General features: G+C 31.9%; 1 protein-coding gene across 1 annotated transcript; it reads left to right on the forward strand.

The window, feature by feature from the left end:
* Position 1: 1 nt before the first annotated feature.
* Positions 2 to 24,464, forward strand: LOC125060340 (NADP-dependent malic enzyme). Its single transcript, XM_047665214.1, has 12 exons — positions 2 to 178; positions 3,105 to 3,282; positions 4,537 to 4,695; positions 5,472 to 5,653; positions 6,128 to 6,308; positions 8,328 to 8,456; positions 16,557 to 16,739; positions 16,984 to 17,206; positions 18,910 to 19,052; positions 20,208 to 20,378; positions 21,686 to 21,809; positions 23,733 to 24,464. Exons 1-12 carry the CDS (start codon positions 150 to 152, stop codon positions 23,891 to 23,893), a joined length of 1,863 nt encoding a protein of 620 aa, XP_047521170.1. The 5' UTR covers positions 2 to 149; the 3' UTR covers positions 23,894 to 24,464.
* Positions 24,465 to 25,586: the final 1,122 nt, after the last annotated feature.

The raw sequence follows: 25,586 nt of genomic DNA on the forward strand, positions 1-25,586 counted from the left end.
TAATTATTAATTTTATAATCTATGGGAAGCCGAACTTCCTACCGTGCTACACATGGAGGACGATAAAATATTTTAAAATAAAAATTGTAAAACAGTGAGCGATATTTCTGTGCTTTTGTTAAATTATAAATGAAAAAGAATCTCTGAAAATGTTTTCTAATATCTCCAAATCCTTGCTGTGAGTATAGCTTCTCGTTTATTTTTGGAGTTTACATAACGTGACACCTTTATTTTGCCCAATTTGTAATTAGTTTTTTTATGAACTCTAGGTTGCCATGGATTAGTATAATATTCTTCGGATTTTTAATTTATACAATATTCATATCGCACATTCATTAGCCTTTGGATTAGACTCATTAGACTAAATAAAATATATTAATTTTATTGAAAAAATATATTTATAACATTTATGTATTTTTCGCGAATGCTTGTAAAAAAAAAAATTGTACTTTATTCTTGAATTTTTTTTTAAAACCTTAAGTTTGAAATTATTGATCTTATACATAATATATCTTTAGTTTTCGAAACTTATATTTATTTATAAATAATTTGAATGTATTGATGTGTGTGTATTGTAAGTGTACAAATATATTTATCATTTCTTAAATTTTATGTAATACATAGGAGTTATCCATTTCCTTAAATGAAAATGTATTTAAATTATTAATATTGTTTATATGTCTATATGTTGGCATTATCATCACTTTCACAAAAATACTGCAAAATTAGCTGGATGTTATTATTCTTAATACATATATAATATTGTTGTGTTCTTTACATACATACATGATATTTATCCTATTATAAAATTTTGTAAGCTAATCTTCTTATTTTTGGCTAGTGCTATTTATTCATTCTTGGCAACAGCACTGGACATGTAACTCAAAATATATAATATTTGTAGTTACAGAAATAGACTGTGTTTCATTGTTTACTAATATTAATATTAACACAATAATAAATATCTATAATTTTATGTAGTATTTGCCCATCATAGGTATTTTTTTCTGGTGCTGATGATTATAAACTACAGCATAGCAAATAATATTATTACAATTTTATTAAATTTGCTAGCTGTTGATTTATTACTTACTTTTGTTTATATTTTTATGTTAATCTATAGCTTTTTTCGGTATCTAATAGAAAACAATTTCAATCAGTTTTTTAATGTATTCTACTAAAGTTAATGGTAAAGTTTTTAACTGTTATACAAAATAAATATTTTGAAATAATATTATTTAGCTTAAGTTTAAGTTTTCTATTATTCTAATATCGCCCAAAAATGTCTAATTGTATTTAAAACTGCCTTCAAAAGTAATAGTGTCTAATTACACTACGAAATGCATGAAATTTCAACCCAGCTAAGTTTCTGGACATCATATTGTAGAACAATAATATATATAAATATAGGTTTTTAGAACCTTAATTTTGTTGATAATGTTTTTATCAAAATTTCAATTACTATTAATGCACAAATACAGGCGTGGTAATTTTTTGTAATGATAATAATTATTGTGAGATATTTAATGGGAAATCCCTATTATGTTTCGAAAAGTCATTGATTATTCATAATGGATTCTATGATGTACCGCTATATGAGTCACAATTCAATAAATAATTTATATGTTTATTGATGACGTGTTTACTAGTGATGACGAAATTGTAATTTGTGTGTAGTGGATATAACCTTAATGTTCCGAATCGTGTATGCATAGTAATGCATCCATAAGGAAAAATCCAGCAGAACCCAGCAGGGGTTCAAACGTTCCATTCTAGTAGTAATCCCAAGCTTAATGAATTGGTTGACCTTAAAAAATTAACGCGTTGACTACAATTTTATAATTATTAAATCTGGAATAAAATAACTGTCCAGAAGTCAAATTCATGAAACTATAAAGCGCGAAACATTTAATACATAATTTTTATAATTTCAAACTCAAGTTAAACAGTTACAATTGAGATGAACCCGTTTTAATGCAGTCAAAACCGAAAGTTATTCAAATATGTAACACAGTTAAAAAATATATATAAAACTAAATGTACAAAAACGTACTGATTTTATAAGGCATTTTGTCTTCATTAAGGTGAATGAGAAAAGCGGTCATATGTGTGTGCTTATATATCTTTGTATCGGTAACCGAAACGAGTTTTAATCAATTAAAATTATTTTAACAATAGTTTAGCTTTAGTTGTTATCGTTATTTTATTTTTTATCTTTTTAGTTTTAGTTATTATTGTTTTTATTTTATGGTTGTTTGTTTAATTTTTTCCCTTGAGAGATTGCTTAAGTTCTAATTTAATTGAGGTGTATTTGTGATGTCATATTTTCTTGTATTTTTTACACATTTATGTTAGAACGTAAAATAAATAAATCATATTGAATTGTTAGTTTAGGTGTTTTACTACATGTATAGATAAATTTATGTTAAATAGTTCCTCAGTATTTGAAATACCGTAACGAACACTAGACAAATATTCACGAGATTATGAGACAAGAAAAATAAGTGGAAATTTTGATTTTGATTTCAAACTCAGAGCGGGATAATAAAAAAAAATCCAATAAATAAATGTTTCGTTTTATTTCTAAATAACACCAGGAAACTAATCATTAGAGTCGTTAGAATCCATTAAAATCCATAAATGTAGTTTACAAAATTAGGTCATTCCTTGTGTTTTTACATATACATTAAAATTATACTAGCCATTTTAAAGCAAGGTTTTGTATCTTATTTTTTTGTGATTATTTATTTTATTAGAAATGAATAGGATATTATAAACCAATCATAATATGAATATAGTTTAATCAAAAAAAAATACAACCGTAAATATGAAAATTGACAGTTTTTCAAACTTTAAATTTAATACTAGTCCGATTTAGACATTCGAAGGTACATAAAGTCCCAACGTGGGACTGGTGAAAAACCATACACGGGAATGATGTGGAACTTTTAAATATTATTTACAATTTTACTGATTTTCAGCTTGTTGGGACTTTATGTATCTTCACTCTCATTTTTGGTCTAGATTGACCGGACTACGCATAACTGAACCTTACTTGATATAATTTTTAATCTGATAGACAATTTAATCCTCGATTGTTTTAGATGCTGCACAAACGCTATAGGCCCGAATCGGGCTCTTGCGTACGCACTGACCAAGTGTCCAGTGTTCCTAGAACCACCTCTATCACAATGCCGGAACTATCACGAAGTAACTGGCGACATTGTCTGTCCGAACATGATTCGAGGCATCGACCATCTAAGAGACCCTCGGCTCAACAAGGTAAGGTTCAATAGGATATACTGTTTAAAAGACCTTATTGACTCTGGAAAGCCCTAGTTGGGTGGAAAGGGAGCATATTTATTTATGCGTGCGGGTTCGGACTCATTTATGCCTTCCGACCCAAAACAGATCTTTCTAGATGATTCTCGCGAGTTCCTGATTGTGATTTTAAAGATTTTATGTAATACATTGAAAGTTATTTTGAATGTCCGGTACATTGAAACTGGAATTGAACTGGTTACCAAGAATTGAAAAGAGAGATATTACCCTGATTAAGACCTATAAAATCTGGAATTTGCTTATTTCAACGTTTACTGGGCCAATTAATTTTTATACGAGGTTGGCAAAGTTTCAATTAGTAATTTCGTTAACAGCTTCATTTGTTCATAAATTTTCTGCTTCACTGAAATGTAGAAGTGTTATGTCATGGCTGTATGTTACTATAACAGTGCAAGTCATTTTGTACTTGCGGCTTTCTAAAAGTTCCTTATATTTAATACAAGAGAAACGGCAGGAGAATACCAATCCACCATGCTTTTTTGGTGGTTATGCCATTAAATTGTAGCTTATGTGAAACGTTGGTATTTATTTTGATAAGGATCAATACCTAGGTACGAATAAAGAGCCTTTTCTAGAGGTGGTATTTTAATAAAAAAATAATAATAAAAGGACGCTTATTGTGACGTAACTATAAAAGATGCTGTCGCGACATTTTTTATAGATAGTGATGTGTCCTGAAAAATTGTAATACGTCATTTTGTTCTATCAGTAATAGTTTTCACAGCGCACGCGATTGAAGGAAGTTTTTTGTTAATTTTTTACACCTTGGGTTAAATTATTCAAGTTTTAGTAAGCATCCCTAATTTTTTTGAAAACTAAACATAGCCTATGTCACTCGGGAATAGTGTAGATTGCCAACGGTGAAATCGGTCCAGTAGTTTCGGAGCCTATTCATTTCAAACAAACAAAAAATTAAATCTTTCCTCTTTATAATATTAGTATAGATACTTCCAGTAATACGTCAATAATTATTACTAGTACTGTACTAGTAATGTATTAATCACACTTTTTTGGGATATCATCAAAGTAGAAGAGTAATGATACTATTAAAAATTTTCGTGTAGTAATAAGATAAACAAATAAAACTAGCATTTTGCATGACAAAGTGATAAATCAATTTACACGACGATTCCATATTATGTAGTCCTTCCTTTTTAAGATTTCTGAGATAGATTTTATTGGAACATCTTTTAGGGTCTTGCATTTACTTTAGAGGAGCGTCAAGCCCTCGGAATCCACGGTCTTTTAGCAGCCAAGTTCAAAACGCAAGAAGAACAGCTGGATATTTGCAGGATATCTATTGACCGATACGAGGACAACCTCAACAAATACCTCTACCTCGTTGAGTTACAGGTGATTAGACGTCGTAAAGGTACCAGTTATTAATTATTTACATTGGCCGATTACTCAAGCATTTAAAGTTAAATTAATTCTTCTTTTAATTGTACACATAGTATAGATTTTAGTACTAGACACGCCCAGTCGGTTCGTAAACTGTCTATGTTTTAGTACTGCACATAAAGAGTATACGCAAGAGAGTGCACGTACGGTTAGGTTATTTGTTTGTTCTCACACAGTCTTTAAGTCATCTTTACACTGTGTCATATTATTGTCTAAGAATAATTTACTTCTTAAATTAAATTTGATTCTTTTTTTATCTTAGAACACACTAAGGAAACTAAAGTACCGAACAAAATCGAAGAATTGTAATCGTTGAGTAAAGACTTTAAAGACGTTTTTTCTGTCTTCCACACAATTAAACATTTTTGTGCGTCCAAACTATCAAGCAAGGATTACATTTAATACTATTCTGTTATACGATATTTCGGAAAGAAGTATTTCTATACTTCAGACTTATATAGGTTACTGCTCTGGTTCTGCTTCCCAAAATGTATGTTCTGTACCTGCGAAACGGTACCGTCTCGTAAAATTACAGATTCTTTGATATGTTTTAGTGTATTTAGATTTTTTATATGCTTAAGTAATCGACTAGGCTACGGGGATAGTATGCATGTTATTTTGCGTGAAATATTTTACATATTAAGTATGTTAATCTTGAACGTTTAATATTTCAAATTGCGCAATAATTAAATTGTGAAATATTTGGTAATATGATTTAATTATTACAGGATCGAAATGAGAAATTGTTTTTCCGTCTTCTGTCGGAGAATGTGGAGAAGTATCTTCCAATTGTGTACACTCCGACTGTCGGACTCGCTTGCCAACGGTTCGGTCTCATCTATAGAAGACCTAGAGGCCTCTTTATTACCATAAACGATAAGGGGCACGTATTTAATATACTTAAAAACTGGTGAGTGCCTCTTTATATGGTAATACTGGCTTGTGCCAGCGATTAGGTCAAACTTATTTCTTTTGTGTATATTTGTACTAAAAGTATTATTATCTGGTTGGTTTAAGCCGAATCTGTGTTTTGATTATTATTTCTACTAGCTATTATTTATTTGGATATCAATAATACTTTGCGAGCAGTGTTGGCCAATGGCTTCAGCCACTCTCATCCCTAAGGTTGTAGGTTCGATCCCCGACTGTGCACCAATGGATTTTCTTTATATTTGCGCATTAAACATGGTGAAGGAAAACATCGTGAGGAAACCGGCTTGCCTTAGACCCAAAAAGTCGACGGCATGTTCTTGCCTATTAGGTTGACAAAGGATCATGAAACAGATACAGAAACCTAAAAAGCTTGTAGTGCCACTGATTTATCAATAATACTTTAACACATGAAGCTGATATATTTCTGATTTCTGATATATATATCTCTTAGGCCAGAGCCAGACGTAAGAGCCATCGTATTTACGGACGGCGAGCGTATATTGGGTCTTGGTGATCTGGGCGCGTATGGTATGGGCATTCCCGTGGGAAAGTTGTCCTTGTACACCGCCTTAGCTGGAATTAAGCCTCACCAGTGCCTACCCATCACATTGGATGTGGGAACAGATAACCAGGTAATTGGAATCTCATTTTTAATAATTGTTTTTGGATGTTCGTTTTAAGTCATGAGAAATTCCTCCTCTAATTCTGGAAATTTATTTTGGGTCACTTTCATATTATTTATTCATACTTTGTTGCTTTATCATATACAAATTTAACATGTAAAGGAATGGCAACTGGCGGCCTTATCGCTTTCGAGCGGTCTCTTCCAGGCAACCAATGTGAGAAAAGAAAAAAAAATGTATTAAATTACATAATTATATTAATATCTGTAATGGACTATTTTTAGCGTCCATAATTTGAATCCTGGTCTTGAATATTGTAAATTTTCGTAGTGATTCTTCGTGAATTGTTTAATATGTAAATAATATAAAAAGTAGACTTGATCATCACTTCATAAAATGCAGATAATATAGAGGGATTAAAGATAATAATTATCTGCGTACTTTGGTAATAATACGTTCTATTTTAGTTTTGTTTCTAGAGAAACAAGTTGTATATATGTATGTGTCGACTGTGTATCAACTCTTAATGGTATTAATCTATAAAGGGCTTGCCCACCGATAAATTTTCAATGTTTGCAAATGCAAGCTGTTTCATATCGATCGAGTTTGTATTTTGTTACGATGACCCTGTTATTTTTGGCAAGAATTCAAAGCTAATAAGCAAAATAAACAGTATTTTATATTTTTTCGCAATTGTATTTATGAATTACTAGCTGGCCTGGCGAACATCGTACCGTCTAACACTCGATTCTTAATTTTTTTTAAATACTTATTCTGCTATTCGGGACACCCGGTCTAGCTAGTAAGATAAAAAAAGAAAGTTGATAATACAACAAATACATTATGTCAAAAAATAAAAAAAATTTACCTTCCCGGAACCCCTCCACTAACACTTGAACTTTATGATATGGTATTAAAGTTCAAATTGCCTTTAAATATTATTACGAATATTTTGTATGGGAATATAGAAAAGTGTTGTTTTTAGACTTTTTCCACTCAATTTTTTTTTTAATTTTTCTCTCCGTAAGAACCATCCTCGTACTTCAAGGAATATTATAAAAAAAGAATCAGACAAATCGGTCAAGCCGTTTTCATGTTATGTCGTGACAACGAAAAACGGGTTTCATTTTTATATATATAAACAGCTTATACCTATGCTATTACGACGTATAATATTAGATAGATAACAGATTGATAACGCGTATAGATTTACGCGTGCGTACTGGTACTCTGTAACGTTCAATATCGATATTGATTGAGATCCCGTCATAAATGTTGTATCACTTGAACCAAAGGTGATATATGCGCTGATCTAACTACATCGAAATTACACATAAATTAAGCACCGGCGCTGAACAGAGAACTTAATGCGCCATGTGTGGCTACTTAAAATTCCTAATAGGTTTTTTTAATTTTATACACAATTTAGTATTTAAATAAAAAAATCAGATATATTTCAAAAAAAATTAAGTTATGACGAAAAATGGTTTAATAATTCGCTTTATTCAGAAAATAAAGTCTAATTTGAGCTTGACTATTATGATATATTGATATTGTTACGTAATAATTCGACAGTAGGTACTCGTACGAATGAATAATAATAGGCTATTTTATTTACTATACTAACTCTACTTACTTTACTAAAATTTGACAGTATATGTTAGTAGTTTTAAAATCTGACTATTAACTTAATAATAATGTTAAATTGTTTTTATAGTAAACCCCACCCCATCTTGGGTAATCTTCCATCTTTCCAATTAAGTTTTTTTTTGTTTGGTACAGCCACATTCTTCAACATCATGGAAATCATCCGCCCACCTTTGCCACAAACTGCCAACGCATTACCCAAACTTGGGCCGTTCCGTAGATACTGAATGTAAAAAAATTTAATTTCACTGTACATCAATTATTTATATATAAAATGATGCGCAGTTAATAAGAATAAGACTAGACGCTGTTACTATTTCATATAATCTGGTTCTATTTCCGCTCTATTTATAGTATATAATTGGTAAACATATGTCACAGGATCTATTAGAAGACCCACTATACATCGGGCTTCGTCAGAGGCGCGTGCGAGGCAAGGAGTACGATGAATTCATTGATGAGTTCATGGAGGCGTGCGTACAGAGATATGGACAGAACACATTACTCCAGGTCAGTTTTATATGAGTTTTATAGTCTGTGAATATTTTATTACACTCCTAAAACCTTTTGGTGTACTTTTAAAAGAAATTATTTATTTATACGAGATTGGTCGCATTCGTGCTATTGTAATTAGGACTTTTTGTATTCTTCCAGCTTGTTATAATAATATGTAGCTATATACTACATAATAGCCAAATATATACAGGTAAAAAGATTTATTATTTAATAAAACTGCGCAATAATACCTATACCTGGATAATTCTATCATTAAATATACAATAAAAATAATATATACCTAATACCTAATACCTTAATAATAAAACAAGCAAGAACTCCACCACCAGCCACAATACAAATTTCTACCTCCATTGAAATAAATTAAATACAAGATAATAATTTAAAATAAATCATTAGACAAAATACAGGTCTACTAACATTATTTTATTTACTAGAAATAACGAGAGGCTTCAATAAAATTGACATGTATACGATGCATTGTTCATTATAAATATTCTTATTTTTTTATGGCTCTGGCAAGATTTGTGCATTAAGTATAGGTTTTTTATAATTCGTGCTTATCTTTAGAAATTCGACCGTGTCCTCCATGTACGGTTTAGGCACTCGCCCGGTACCACAAAACCCTCAGAACAACAAATTTAAATTAAATACAGGTACAGAACAAATTTAACTTAAATTAAAACTTGTCCTCGAACCGGGAATCGAACCCGGTACCCCTCACCTAGCTGCCACTTAATAACACCGCTAGGCTATGAGGCCCCTAGTAGTATTATCTTTATTTAAGTCATGCAGAGAAAATACGGCATTTAAATTTACGCTGGGCTGAAATTTAATAAAGTCAAACAGAAACAGATAACTGTAAAAGTATAGTTACCTACTTTGTTTGTCATGAACGAATTATTTAACCTAACGAGTTTGAAAATTTGCAATATAATATCATGTTACTGATTAACTTTTAAATGTAATGTTTTGGAGTCAAATAAAGTAATTTTTATTTATTTATACTGACTATACTGTATAAGTCTAGATCAGAGTTCCCCAAACTTTTTTGTGTCGTAGACCCCTTGCCATGTTTTTCCGTGTTGGGTAGACCCCCTACTTACTGATATTGATTTCCAGTAAATTTCAAAATGTATTGCGACCACAAAGCGAATACCAACATCCTACAATGTACACAATTTTATAAACATATATAATAGTTTTTTTACTTCATAGGTACTTTTATAAATAACGTATATGTTTTGTTTTTATAAGATAGTATGATGTAAGTAAATAGGTTCTATCAGTGTATGTGTTGAGAACCACTATCGTGGATTTCTATAATTTTATAATATATATAGTAATATTTATAAACACCATTTTCATTTCATGGACCCCCAAATTTTTTTCGCTAATTTTTTTTCGCTGACGTAGACATCTTGCAGGTTGTCATAGACCCCTAGGGGTCGAAATAGACCACTTTGGGAATCACTGGTCTAGATTGTCTCTCGCTATTTCGTATTCCAAATACTACACGGTAAATTGAATCCAATTTTATCGCTTCGTCCAGACAGTAGACGTGAGTAAGCACGTTTATTAAGAAGCTTTTTGAGTACGACTCGATCTTTTATTGCTCGTATTATTTTATTGAAGTGCCCCGAGTTTGAACATGAACAGAGTTTTATTTGTGTACAATGCATAATAACAATAGTTATGTATGATTGGTTATTTCAGGTAAGTTAGGTAGGTATACAAATACCTAACGCTCTTACCTCTTATAAACTTATATTCAAAACATAATGTTTACCTAATCGACTTCGAAATTCGACATAGACTTTTTTACTGTTTGCGTATAAAACGTATATAAATTAACTATGTTCCACATGTGTAAGAAACATGCAAAATTAAATTGTATAGTGGGTGTAATCTCATTTATTGCAATGTCAATAGCCATGCAAGGCGCCTAAGAAGGGCCTATAAGTAGGTGTAAAGCGATTCGATCTAAAAGTATCATTTTATGAATACGAAACGAAAAGGTTTTTTTTTCATACAGGTGAACTATGCAACATTTCATTGTTACTGGTGGTCCTCAAAAAAAAGATTTTTAAACAAATACTAGGCTGACCGGGCAAACGTCGTTTTGCCATGTATATCACTTATAATAAAAAATAGGGGTTGATCGTAGAGGGGTGAAAATTAGGTGTTGTATGTATTTTTTAATGCTGTATCATAAAAATAAAAAAAATTAGGGGTGGATTACCCTTAACATTTAGGGGGATGAAAAATAGATGTCCGATTCTCAGACCTACCCAATATGCACACAAAATTTCATGAGAATCGGGTAAGCCGTTTCGGAGGAGTTTAACTACAAACACTGCGACACGAGAATTTTATATATTAGATTTGAGGTACGACATTACATCAATAATGCTTTCCAGTGGTTAGTTCTTTTCTTAAACCGTTCTCGATGTATTGGTGCGGAAATGCGTCGATAGGCATCAGAATTGTTCAAAGAATTTTAACTACGATGTATCTGTTTATAAACAAAGTAATAAAGTTGCTTTACAATACGGTATTGCGTATTACGTGGTAACAACTCCAATATGTATTGTCTGCGTATATTGATATTAGAGGCATATATACCTCTAATAACTGGGCTTTGAAATGATCACGCTGATTGTATGGAATTTATTTATGTAATATTGATAATGTTTGCAATCTTATATCAGCTGTTGGCTTATCAGTTTTGATACGACAGTATTAAATCAAAATTATCAAGAAATTGTAATGATTGTGATTTTCCCTAACCCTAACCAAACGATTTTTTTCTTCATCGATATTTTAATTATCATCATCGAGTCATCTATACTAATATTATAAAGAGGAAAGATTTGTATGTAAGTATGTTTTTAACGGATTGGCGCAAAAAGTACTGGACCGATTTACACATTCTTTTACCATTTGAATGCTATTATGCAAGATAAAAATTAGGATCCCTACTAAAATTACAATAATGTCACCCAAGGTGTTAAAAAAAATGCCTATAAAATATATTTCATCGCATGCGCTGCGAAAACGATTTATGATAGGACAAAAAATATTCCACAATATTAAAGAACAGAAAATGAATCCGTGTGAAGTCGGGACGCGCCGCTAGTCAGGAATAAAGGCAATAAGCAAACCTAGACTTCTCACAGTTACAATATTATGTATTTTATCCTTAATAATAAATCGTCATTAGGCATACAACAAATTATAAAATTACACAAATATTTAATGTACCAACGATGGTTTAAACATTTAATTAAAAAAACTTGTTATGTTTGTTTTCATGTTTAGTACTCCTGATGTTTCGCAATTAAAGTTAGTAAGGTTGTTATTCTAAATTCAAATTATGATAAAATTATGCCTATACATCCCAAGTTTTTAACTGAAAATTTGTGTAATCTCTTTGATTTTAAAATTAATAAAATTTTAGACAACATATGTATATATTACATGTTACATTGACTATGATTTTATTATTTTTTTCCTTCTATTTGTAAGACCAAATATAAGGAATTTAATAAAACATAAATGCTTCTGTGACCTTGTGATTATTCATAATAAGAAGCTATATCCGGTTACTTTTCTAATTTATATTTAAATATACAATGTGACATATCTATTATCGTAAATGAGTCTAACCTTGAATTTAATATTACAATTGCATTTTACCTTTAGTTCAAAATAACTAGTCACGGACATCGTACTTTATTTATTAGACCTATTATTAATTAGACCCAGTATTTATAATTTTCAATTTCGTACATACACCAAATATTTTTTATAAACAAATTTTATTGACATTATTAACCTATATTTCTATAAAAAGTAATGATATTGGCTACTTCATAAATGAAAAAACCGTCTAAATAAAGTATCCTTTCGTCTATTTTTGCCAAATACTGGGATTTCATTGATTTTGTTTTTATGACTATAGTCATGAAAACTAAAGGTTAGTCATATAAAGCTTTGAAAGAGGTTGCTCATTATAATGTCTACATTTAAACCTGTGGATTGCTACCAGCCCACACTCGCGCATAATGTATATTTTACCATATTGTCTTATGGGACACACGAATTTGAGATGTGAAAAATAATATCGTAATATTCACGTGCACTACAATAAGAGTAAGGTATTGAGTAGTGTCTGTTTAGAACAGAGTTCCCCAAACTTTTTTGTGTCTTAGACCTCTTGCCATGTTTTTCCGTGTTGGGTAGACCCCTACTTACCTGATATTGATTTCCTGTAAATTTCTAACTGTAGTGAAGTTAAGTGTTAAAAACTTAAAGTAAAAACATATGTTAATTTATACATTTATTAATTGAATTTAAATTAAAACTACTCAAAATAAAATTTTGTATCTGTTATGTAAAATATACGTAGCATTAAATATACATAAAATAAACTATAAATAAAAAAACATAAGCAATAAGTCAGTATAATGTATATGTTTTGATATTATAAGATAGTATGATGTAAGTAAATAGCTACTATCAGTGTATGTGTTGAGATCCACTATCGTGGACCCCCATTTTCATTTCATGGACCCCCAAATTTTTTTTCGCTGACGTAGACCCCTTGCAGGTTGTCATAGACCCCTAGGGGTCGATATAGACCACTTTGGGAATCACTGGTTTAGAATATGACTGAACCATATATAGACAATACTGGAAAAATCATATTTATTTTACTTGAATTAGATTATAATATTATAATACAAGCTGTACTATGGATAACTGCATACACCTGCATTTACGTATGATTTATGATACTTGATCCCATTAAGGACCCTAACTAAAGCGAGGGAGAGATATTTATACAATGACCATGAAAATGGAACCACTGTGAATTGAGATTCATCCTTTCAAATTTATAAAAACACGAATTTCACTTTGATACAAAATTGTCTTTTCTGTGTGACGGTGTGTGAACGTTGTTATATGAAATAACATTATCAACGTTTTTCATACTACATATATGTATTTACATTTCTTTGCATAAATACTTCTGATTTCAAGCAAAGTAAAAGTCAATCTGAAACTAAAAACAATTTTCACTGTACAGAGGTATTTAAATCAATAATGCAATGGAAGCAAGCTATTAATTGTTAACATAAAATAATATAGATTAAAATTAGGGCGTTGTTTTAGTTTTGCCTAGTCTAAAGCCAACGATGTGTAGCCATATATTTATTCAAATATGTGGCTACACATCATTGCCGACTATATCTCGAAAATATAAAAAACATTTTAATGCAGCACATGGCTGAAAAATGTATATCTCTGCAATATTTCAGCTAAATTTGGCTTATTATTTTGTCTTTACACGGTCTACATACATGGCTTGGCTATACCTATGGCTGCTATGGCAAACGCTGCTGCAACGTTTTAAAAGCATAGGCAAAACAAAAACCTAAGAAAAATGTTGTTTCGACCTTATTTCAATAGGCGTGATACATTAGATATTATAAGTCTGGAAATAAGACTCGATGAACGATTATTTAAAAGCTACACGAATTTCAAACAATGACCGAGTATTGCATAGTCTAGCCATAAATGCTGGCTTATGCTACCAGCCACACACTTGCAGCTATACATATTCGTAAATAAATGGCCCGTCTAAAAGTCACTTTACGCCTTGCTATAGAATGCAATAAATATCACTTCCATTTCTTAAAATAGATGTCTCTGGCCGAGTACGTATTGTGGTAGGTCTAGACTGGACCTACGCTAGATTATATGCAGTTTTTCCAACCAATAACGCAATTTTCTTATTCTAAATACATATGTATTATTTTGTCTTACTGTATTAACGTAAACCGTCATTTATATTATACTCTTTCTCCAAGAATTGAGTGTCGATAAGTATTAATTATTTTTGATAAAGACCTATTATTGTATATTTTCTAATTATAAAGTCTGTAGCCTTCGCTTTGTGTCATTAATTTTGTTTTGTTGAATAGCATTTCCTAAGAAGATCTTCCTACACATACTACATTTATCATCGTCATGAACAACATGGCTGTACAGCCGCTTTATAGGCCTTAGTGATCCAAACATACCTATCTTTCGCCATCGCAATCTATCTCGTTATTCTTGCTTCCAAATTTGAACACCTATTGTTTCGAAGTCTTTCACAATTCCCTCCCAGAAACACAGCCTCGGTCAGTTCTCTTGCCACCAGGTTGTGAGTTTTATTTTTGCTTTAAAACGACTATGAAATAGGAAATTTCAGCGTGGTACTTTCTTTCTGTACTATATATTAAATTGCATATATCCTGCTAATAGCCATAATAGTAAATGTAAAATTAGAAGCATTTTTTTGACGTTCATAAATGTACATTCTTATTACCTATTACATGAATAAATGATTTTGATTTGAATAGGCTAGGCTCACTGACGTCTCATTTAAAATTCCTGTTTATTATTCTAGATCCGTAATTTACTATTCCTACCTGTTGACATTGAACCGTTATCGATCTGCGCTATCGTTGAGGGATTTAGATAATATTCAAGTTTAATACTGACGAAAAATAATAGCTATGGTTTACGTAAGCAAGCTTGGTAGGTGGTTAATTAACCAAGTCTTACATTGTATTACAATGTAAACAATTACTTTTATAATTATGCGTAACTTATCTCTGGTTAGAAATAACTTACGCTTGTTTTAATATTAGGTCTTTCTTATATGATTTAATATTTCCTCTTTGGTTAGGAATTCCAACACATAGATATTTGCAGAGCCTTGATCTAACAGATTTATACCATTTTTTTTTAAATTTGGATAACCTCTTGCAAGGTATAAAATTCGACTCTGATGGGGCACTCGAAACCACCTTCAACGATTTTATTGATTCGCGTCCGAATGTTTTTTTTAGTAAAGAGATCAATGAACTATGAACTACGCAATGGTACATACTTTGATTAATTAAATATATTCTATTTAAAAAAATATACTTTTTGTTCCTCCCATACAAAACGCCAATTTTATATGTAAGGACCTAATATATACCTATATTAAGATCCCATTTTCTATGTTTAGTAATATGTGTTAGAAAAACAGTGATCGTCAAATAAGGATTGAATAAACATTAATTTAAAATTATGTACACCATAATACATATTGTTACGTCTTCAGAACTCTTTCTATTATCACACTTAAATATATGATTGTTTATACATAATTGATTAGTCTTGACTGATTCTAAGAATAACGTTCGATTTGGTCGATAATTCCAGTAAGTTTTAGTAATTTAAGTAGTTAAGCCAAATTGTACGTAATTGTCGGAATACAGTAAAGCGAAATCAGTGTGAACCAGATACGAGTTGCTATGCGTCACGGTCAAGGATTTGATTATATAAGAACTATGACGTTATTCACGATATACATCACATCACCTTTTTGTTTTGTGTTTAGATTTTTTTTGATAAAATTATATTTTCTTATCTTCTCCAGAAATATGTTTTGACGACGCTGTTCCAAGATTAATACATGATTGCAATGAATACCAAATTATAGATATCATATGGCATAGTTCTTTATTGTCTATATTAATAATTTGTTATTATCATAAATCACAACGATTTTCAACGAAGGTCACAAAAGAGAGTGCGACTTTACATGAATTACAATCTAGCCTATACAATAGTTATGGGTAATAAGTAATATTATTTTGACTTAATTTTCTACAATGCTAGCGAATAGTTTTAACTAAAGTAATGTTCATTAACAGTCTTAGTGTTCTATAATGTTTTGACATTATGTTCGTGTGTCCGTGATACCGCACTTGCACTAATTATCACTACACGAGTTCTTTTTAAGCGTCTTATTCCTGTTGTATCAAGAAGGCAAACCATTTTAGCGTATTTAAGACTGTATTAAGATCCTTGTACCATACTTTAATTTTTTATATACCACTGTGCATTGACAATGTTCCGAATCACTTTGTTCTGGAACCGTTGTATTATTTCTAAATTGCTCTGTGCTGTAGAGTGTAGAGCCCCAAACTGCTATTAGCAATACATAAATTAGATTTACATATATCTTTCATCTAATACCTTTTACAGTTCGAGGACTTTGCGCTTGGCAACGCTGGTCGTTTGCTAGCGAAGTACCGCAACAAGTACTGCACCTTCAATGATGACATCCAGGGTACGGCTAGTGTGGCCGTCGCCGGTTTGATGGCCGCCATTAGGGTGACAAAGCGGAAACTCAGTGAAAATATCTATTTCTTCCTTGGTGCTGGATCTGTGAGTGATTTGCCAAAGTAATCTTAAATATACAGAAATAATTCTTTGTTTGTTGTCTTTAAATGTTGACACGCATAAAATTAAATAAATATGATAATGGTGTACGATTTTAATTATTAACTAGTATTTTGCATGTAAGAACCAAAAAAATTGTCTAATGAAAAGGAAGGTCCTGAATAAGGCCCTTTTTTATCTATTTATAAACTGCAGTTATAATATGTGAGATTTTTTTTCTCAATTTTAGGCTGCCAATGGTATTGCAAATTTGACAGTTGCTGCAATGGTCGCCGAAGGTCTTACCAAGGAACAAGCCCAGGACAGAGTTTATATGTTTGATGTCGACGGTCTGCTATCGACAAGAAGGGAAGGAGGCGTACCTGAACACGCCAAGGCATTTGGAAAGAACATTGCGCCTGAGACGAGCTTTGAGGCTTGTATAGCGAAGATCAAACCTAGCTGTCTTATTGGTTAGTCGATTATTTCTTTCTATTTTTAAATACTACTAAGGTTTTGTTGGTTATTGTTGTCCGGTGTTGTCATAATTCAAAATATGATAACGAAAGTAACTTTGTTTAGGTGCTTAATTTAACGCCAGGATTCAAAATATCAGATTTATTAGGATTCGTTGTTTACCTTAACTTATCGACTATATGCAATTGTATGTATTGTTCTATATGTAATATGGCATGCAATTATATTGTATGGAAATAAATATTTCTATTACGTGGATACAGTAAAAAAATTTGTAATTCAAACTATCATTTAACACTGACTTGAGAGCAATATAGGCAAGTAAGCATATAATTCAAACGACTGCTAAATTGTTTAAATAATAAAACTTTGAAACGATAATGTTTTGCGAAAAGAAACATTTAAAAAAGGAACTCTCGTTGAACAATAGACAGCGTGCTGACAGCGTAATCCATAGACTCTATGGCATAGAGACTTACGCTGTCAGATTTAATAGAGTTCTAGGTCATATTAAAACACGGTTCAGTCATATTCATCTGTGGTAGAGACAGTTGGACACAACAACCTAGAAACCCGACGGGAGTTATAGGTTTCCTGCTACGTTGTTAATATTGTACCGGGAATTATTAGTTTTTTTTTTGCTTGGGGAATGGCATTGCGCATACCCTACCCCGGTTCGACTGCTTAGTGCGGGAGGGTTATGTGGGACTCGCGATAATCTCGCCAAGGCGCCACCAACAATCGCCTTAGGCGGGATGCGGTAACAGCAGAGCCTTATCCGCTTCCCGACATGCGATGCGGCGGTTGCGTCCGCCTCTCCACGCCCATTGTTGATTTGTGAAGATACTTGACACAGCAAGTATCCTTCACAGACCATTCGCCTTAGTAACAGCTAGGGGAGATCGGGTCCAGTGCTTGCAGGGATGAATCACCATTCTTTCTTTTGAACGGGAATTATTAGTAATCCAAGTGTTCTGCAATAACTCAGTTTATTTGTACCAAACCGCTTTCTGAGACGGTGGAAATGAAAGTTATTTGCAGTCCCTAGGTAGAACGAATTTGTGGCACCTGGCGTTGTGAGTGCTTAATACTGTCTCGGAAAGGATCGATATTTTTATACGTTGTCAGACGAATTCGCAAAAACGACGTAAATATGTTTCAGTTATTAAGTAACACGACTATCACATTGGCTATTAGCTGTTAAGGTAGATATATGTATATACTACAATGTATACTCTTTATAACGTCATTCATTATAGCAGAAACTTCCTTTAACGTAAAAAATGCATTTTGGAACGAAGTTCCTTATTTTTTAATTTCTTTATAATAAGTTACATTAGAAAACCGCTGTGGTTTATATTGAACGCAAAGCCATTCTCTATAACTAAGAGATATTTTTATATTTAGATATCAACAACATACTTAAGATTCTTAGATTACATTGCCTGTAGGAAATTTTGGTCTCAGTTACTAAACGCACCATCGTCACCTATCTATTATATATATATATATAAAAATTATTGTAATTGGTTAAATTTGGTTATTTTCTCTTCCCTCCTTATGGATCCTCTCTATAACGAAAGGAAAGGCTCGGTCCCTTGAAATTCGTTATAAAGAGTTTACACAGTATATATAACTAAATATTTAGGGAGTCTTATTTTCCGTTGAATTTTGGTCTAACCCAGTGTGATTGTTTCAGGGTGTTCGACGGTAGGTGGCGCTTTCAATGAAAATGTGTTGAGGCAGATGGCCCAGAACATTGAGCGCCCAGTTATCTTCGCGTTGTCCAACCCCACTAGTAAAGCGGAATGTACCGCCCAGGATGCATACAACTTTACTGATGTAAGTTAGCTTTAGATTTAAAGTTATTTTCTGCTAACTGTATAAAATTATCCTTAATTGTATAAAAACTTTTTATAATACTTTTTTTTTGCGACAATGTTGGCCTAGTGGCTTCAGCCTGCAAATCTCACCCCTGAGATCGTAGGTTCGATCCCCGGCTGTGCACTAATAGACTTTCTTTGTATGTGCGCATGTAACATTCGCTCGAACGGTGAAAGAAAACATCGTGAGGAAACCGACGTGTCTTAGACCCAAAAAGTCGACGGCGTGTGTCAGGCACTGGAGGCTGATTACCTACATGCCTATTAGATTGAAAAATGATCATGAAACAGATTCAGAAATCTGAGGCACAGACCTAAAGCGGTCAATCAGTGGCGCTACTAATTATTATTATAATACTTTTTTGCTGTAAATAAATAAGTCAGTATTGGTGCAATAAAAAATATATAAGGTTTTTATTTTTATAAACATTTATTAAGAATAAGCGACAACCTTGCAAACTGTGTTTTGTTCTATGCCTTTCTTCCTCTGCATGAGTTTATCGTCTTGCTTAAGAATTCTCAGTTCCATATCTACGTATAGTAGATTTCAATAAAAAATACTAATTTCAATCTTGTTCAGATTTGTCATGATACCTTAGAAATTATTAGGTAAAAAAATAAAATATGTTTATTATGGAACATAAGATACAGGGTGTCACTTATTCCACGTCATTAAATTATTATTAACTCATCGGCTAAGGAGACAGAGGGTGTAGGCCGAGAGAAGAAGCCGGCGAAAAAAACTCGGTACTCTTTAATATAGCAAATCATCAAACAACACTTAAAACAAATATCGCAAATTAATTAGAAGTAGCCTGTCTAGCACTAGTCCCAGGCCCTTGTATCAACTAGATAATCGTTAACTTTATAGTAAGCCTTTTTACACAGCTTTTTATTTTATTTTATTTTTTATTTTATTTCTCAGGTATCATGACAAATCTGAACAAGATTGAAATTAGTATTTTTTATTGAAATCTACTATACGTAGATATGGAACTGAGAATTCTTAAGCAAGACGGTAAACTCAAGCAGAGGAAGAAAGGCATAGAACAAAACACAGTTTGCAAGATTGTTCCTTATAAAAATAAAATGTATGAAATACCAATATTTCCAGGGTCGTTGTATCTTCGCATCTGGATCTCCCTTCCCCCCTGTACAATACGACGGTAAGGAGTTCCTTACAGGTCAAGGAAATAACTCGTACATTTTCCCCGGAATCGCGTTAGGTGTTATCGCGACTGCTACCCATCACATACCCGAGACTATGTTCCTTACTGCTGCAAGGGTAAGTTGAAGATTTTTTATCCCAAAATTGTATTGCTACTTGTGTTACCCAACATAATTTTACTTGTTTAATTATAAAAAATCGGCAAATACTTTCTATTTTTGTGCTTGTGCGACATTACTATTCCCTCATATTGTGAGATATTGTAACCACAGATATATGCGATTATTATAATTCTTTCGTTTTTACAACAAACTCCCAAGCGAAATTAGAGAATTATCACTAAATAAATTCAAAGTTTAACGAGTAAACGAAAAGTAATCAATAAAGCTTTTTATAAATTTGAGGAATACTTAAATGATCCTAATCCTTGGGATTGATTTGATCCAGTTCAAACAATTTGTATGATAATGGCGATTAAAAAGAGTGGCGGAATGTTTCTTGCCAGTTCTTCTTACCCGCTCTTATTCGAACCCCAAATTAAAAGCGAGATTAAACAATCAAACTTTTTAGATATTATGTCAATCAAAGCGGCAATACTGCTTTTTAGTATAGATTTCGAGTTAGTCGAATATATTTATTTTTGTTTGATAAGAATGTTATGCCAATTTAAATTGTATTTCGCCATTTCTAATACTTTTAATCACCAGAGACATTACTTTTTCTAACACTATTTTATCGTCAAGTTAAGGAGTGAGTAAGTGAATGAGCATAGGGTGTATGCTATTTAACTATATAATAATAAAAATCAGTTGCTTAAAATTTTTATATCTTACACTTGTTTAAGCTAATATTTACTATTTAGTTCGCATAATATCAGTTATCAAATATATTTTTATCAGTCAATCTTGTCATTGATAAGAAGCTATTTTTAGATTTATTTGAAATAATACAAAACACTTTATTTGATTTTGAATATTATCAACAGTTTATTGGTCGTTCTTTTAAAAGTTATCTTAAACTTGTTACATTCGATCAAAAATTTATTCTACTCCTTATATTTACTATAATAATTTGCCCCTTAGTATAAGTAATAGTATAATAACAAGCCTCGAACAGTTGCTATGTTACTATGTTCTGTATACTTTAATTTGTTTTGGGAAAAGGCACTTAAAGTACAAACTATACACAGGCTTTTTAACTGACTTCAAAAAAAGAAGAATACCAGTTTGAACTGTCCCCATTTTTGGAAACTAAGTGATATGATGGTTTAAATAGTTTATATTTAAGTAAACAGTGGCAAGTGTCATCAAAATCGCTTTAGTAGTTTAGAGATATGAGTACGCAGTTTCCTTTTTAGTTGACATCGTTTTTTTTTTTAATTATGGTAATTTATGGTTAAATGTTTGGCAATATGTGCGTTTCAGACTCTAGCAAATTACGTGAGCGAATCGGACTTAGCGCTTGGACGCATCTATCCCTCTCTCTCGGAAGTCAAGGAGGTTTCTCTCGCTATTGCAATTGAAGTCGCTAAGATGGCGTATGATGAAGGTATGTAGTTTATGTTTAAAGTTTTATCGTAAAAGTTTTAATAATAAATTAAAATATAAAAATGTAAATTACTTTTCTTTACGGTACAGGTTTATTAGTGTAAGAGGGTTCCCAAATCAAACTTGTTGTAAATTTGTTTTATATTTACGAGTTTAATTTAAAATTAAATTACATTTAAAAAAAGGCACTGTAAGATTTAGGAAAGAGACTTAGAGCGCGGCCACACGATGCGTTGCGCCGCCGCACGGCGTCGCACCCCAAGCGCGAGACGAGGCGGGAAGGGGTAAAATATATTGCCACACCGCAACGCGCCCGTGTGGCACCCTATAGCTCGAAGTAATTGCGGTGCGGCGGCGTACCGTACCGTTACGGCATCGTGTGGCCGCGCTCTTAGCGCGATCTCCCGTGCGTTAAAATCTAATACGTTTTTCTAATAATGAAATATTTTGTATTTCGGGTTAAAAAAAATAAGATTATCAGATTTTAGATGTTGTTCTTCATCGAAGCGGTGATAGCTGAAAAATATAATACAGTAAAAAATATTACATTAAGTATCACTTTGATGAAAAATTATATTGAGTACTAGATGACCCGGTGAACTTTGTGTAACCTACATATGTTCCTATGAATGTTGTCTTTTTTTGCGGAGTCTATAATAGCATTGTAAAGATTTTTCCAAGTCGAGAACACGCGACGTATAATTGCCTCTGGACAAAACAGGAACACTCCAAGTTTATTCCGCTAGCGATCTTGCGATTTGTATTAAGTATTTATCAAAAAAATAGGTTTAGAATAAAGAAAAATTCCTCAGACTTATCTCCTTGTATTTACTCAGAGTGCGCATGCGCCTACCCAAAGCCGGTCGATTTCAAACGACATATACAAATACGTCAATACAACTGCCATTACGAGCCCCAGGTACCGGACATATACAAATGGCCAGATTATTCCAAACCAGATTATACAGATTGCGAAGGCAGACAATTTCCGAGCCACTAACATTTTTGTTGCTAGAACAGGTTTCTAAGTCCGTACTACGATTAATAGTTAGTCATGCTAGACATATTAATAGATTCGTATTTAGAAGTACAGAAATAATCTATGTATCTGCTCTTGTAGTTTTTAATATTTGTGAAATACCACGTAATATCGTAGCGAAACTTAATAGATATTTAGAGAAATGTCAATATTGAAGTAATGTATCGTTTTTAGAAAATAAATGGATGTTTAATTAAAAGAGTTTTGATAGGTTTGTATTACTTTGTAAATTGTAGGAAAAATTAAACTAATAGTTTTTGTCACATTATAATTATACAATCTTAATATATATAAATTACGCGTCACGTTGTTTGTCCGCTATGGACTCTTAAACTACTTAACCGATTTCAATCAAATTTGCACACCGTGTGCAGTTTGATCTAACTTAAAAGATAGGATAGCTTAAATCTCAATTTATACTCGCAATATTACTTTATTGCAAATTTTTGACAGTCACAATTCTAACAGATGGCGTGTGTTGAAAGTACCAAAGTTTCACATAAGCTACAATCTAATGGCATAACCACCAAAAAGCATGGTGGTCCCCATTACTGGTGTTCACATACCGTTTCTCTTGAATAGCTTACTACTATGTAATATAACAACCATAGCCACAGCAACGCTTGGCCGAGTCTGCTAGTATAATAATAAAATATTCACGTATTTAAACTATAGATATTAAAACGATAACTAATTTTATACAGAATATCGGAATTAGTGACTCGATTGGCTCATTTAGTTTGTATTTACACGGTTGACATAAAGTTTATACTACGCACATTTTCAATAACAACAACGCTGCGATTTCGTGGCAATGTGAATGGACTCGTAAATTTATGACGCCATAGCTAAACAAACTAAGGATATATTTTATATACATTACAGGACTCGCCTCCGTATACCCCGAGCCGAAGGACCTTTCAAAACATGTCTCAAGTCAGATGTACAGCTTCCACTACGAGAGCTCCATGCCCGTAGTGTGGGATTGGAAGCCCGAAGAGAAATTCAACGTAAGACCCGTTCAACCTGTGCCCAAAAATATTTAATGCTACTTAATTTATAAATCTGTGTCAGGACTATGGGATTTTGTTAAAAAAAAGATTAATTTTTGCATGAACATGCGAGTCAAAGAGGCCACTTTTACACAGTTTAGTATTCGAATTCTAGCCCTTCCAATTATTTTTTAATTTAATTAACCCGAAATATTACTAATAATTACATAGAAAAATTGTTAGTTATTCCTGATTATAGTAAAAATCATATTAAAATTTAATGTATTTAGTAAATTTGCGCCTGGATTTTTGTTAGCTATGAATTTTTAAAAATCGTAAATTTGTCTAATAATAAATTAAATTCAAACACTAAAATGTTGAAATCAAAAGTTTTTATCTTGAGTATAAACTAGACAATAATATGCCCCAATAATTAATTAAAATCCCTAGTACGAACACAGATTAATATGACAAATAAAATTTAAAGACATTGATGTTCCGCGCCTCTAACGGGGCGTTTTGTGTCCATTTTTAACAGTATACACAAAGTATTATATACCTCTAACGTAGAAAATACTGTAATCTTTTTAAATTAGCTCGACAGCTATGGGCGGTATTACACTTGCGAAATAGGTTTAAAAAAATACGATTGTATTGATTCTCTCTGCCCTAAAGATTATAAATCAATTGTAGGATATTTTCTTTTTAATGGTACCCCAACTTATTTAATGCGGCTTTATGAATTGACGATGAAAAGAAAGATAAGAAGACCATAGAGCATTATGCTAGAATACGGTCGAGAGAAATTGCCATGTTCCCAGTGATTTTTTTATAATTTCTTTAAGTTTCCTGAAAGTGTATTACCGCTCAAATATTCAAGTTAAAGAAAAACTAGCCGAATCATATAAAATTCAATAATTTATTACAATGCATTTACAATATTTTTTTCTCTGTCCAACTATTTATTTTACTTCAGAATCTATACAATAAACTTATTTATTCATAATGCGTCATTCGATTAAAAATATTTGAGTAATGTCTGAACTCTTGTTTTAAAAATGCAAGAAATTTATTTCTTATTTCACGTAATAATGGGTATACAAACAACTTATTTAATTTTACTTGAAATAATCGTAACTATAGTCGAATTTTTAATTGGACGAAGTCAACTGCCGTTAACGTTTTTTTCAGTTTTTAATGAAATAAAAATAGTGTTGTGACAAAGTAAAAACCCCTGAATTAATGATCGGTGATGGCACTAGTCGTCGCGCCGCGCTTTGTAATAAGACATCAAAAAACTGATTGTAGTTACATAGTACTAGTACCTAACTTATATCAGAGCACTTTTATACAATTTTGAAATAGAAATAATATTCTTTTATTGTTTGAAATGATTGACTATTCACACTCATTGTTCATTCATCTGATTGAACAAGAACTGAACGCATCACTATTACTTTAAATATGGCAACATTATTTTACAAAGTGACATTAGCTACTGTCAGTTGGCTTCGTCTAATTAAAAATACGACTATAAAAGTAAAATGAATACTTGGTCAGTCTACAAGTCTGAATATGCGATAGTTCGCTAGCATTTCTCATATCCGAGTTTATCATGGCATAGTTTTACTAATTTGAATAGCTGTTTGAGAATTGACTTAAAATGTATTCACAAATACATATGTAGTATTAGTTGTCACGTGTTTGTAGCTTCATGTTCAAATCAATGTTAGTATTAAAACGTGGC

Source organism: Pieris napi, chromosome 21, assembly GCF_905475465.1.
Source record: "Pieris napi chromosome 21, ilPieNapi1.2, whole genome shotgun sequence".
Lineage (NCBI taxonomy): Eukaryota > Metazoa > Arthropoda > Insecta > Lepidoptera > Pieridae > Pieris > Pieris napi.

Bases quoted from the DNA above. Each gene is read 5' to 3' on its own strand.
- LOC125060340 (XM_047665214.1), top strand. From the start codon at position 150: ATGTTTTCTAATATCTCCAAATCCTTGCT. The intron at 6,309-8,327 runs GTAATTGGAATC...CATATGTCACAG, and splicing joins ATGTGGGAACAGATAACCAG to GATCTATTAGAAGACCCACT. The intron at 8,457-16,556 runs GTCAGTTTTATA...TACCTTTTACAG, and splicing joins GACAGAACACATTACTCCAG to TTCGAGGACTTTGCGCTTGG.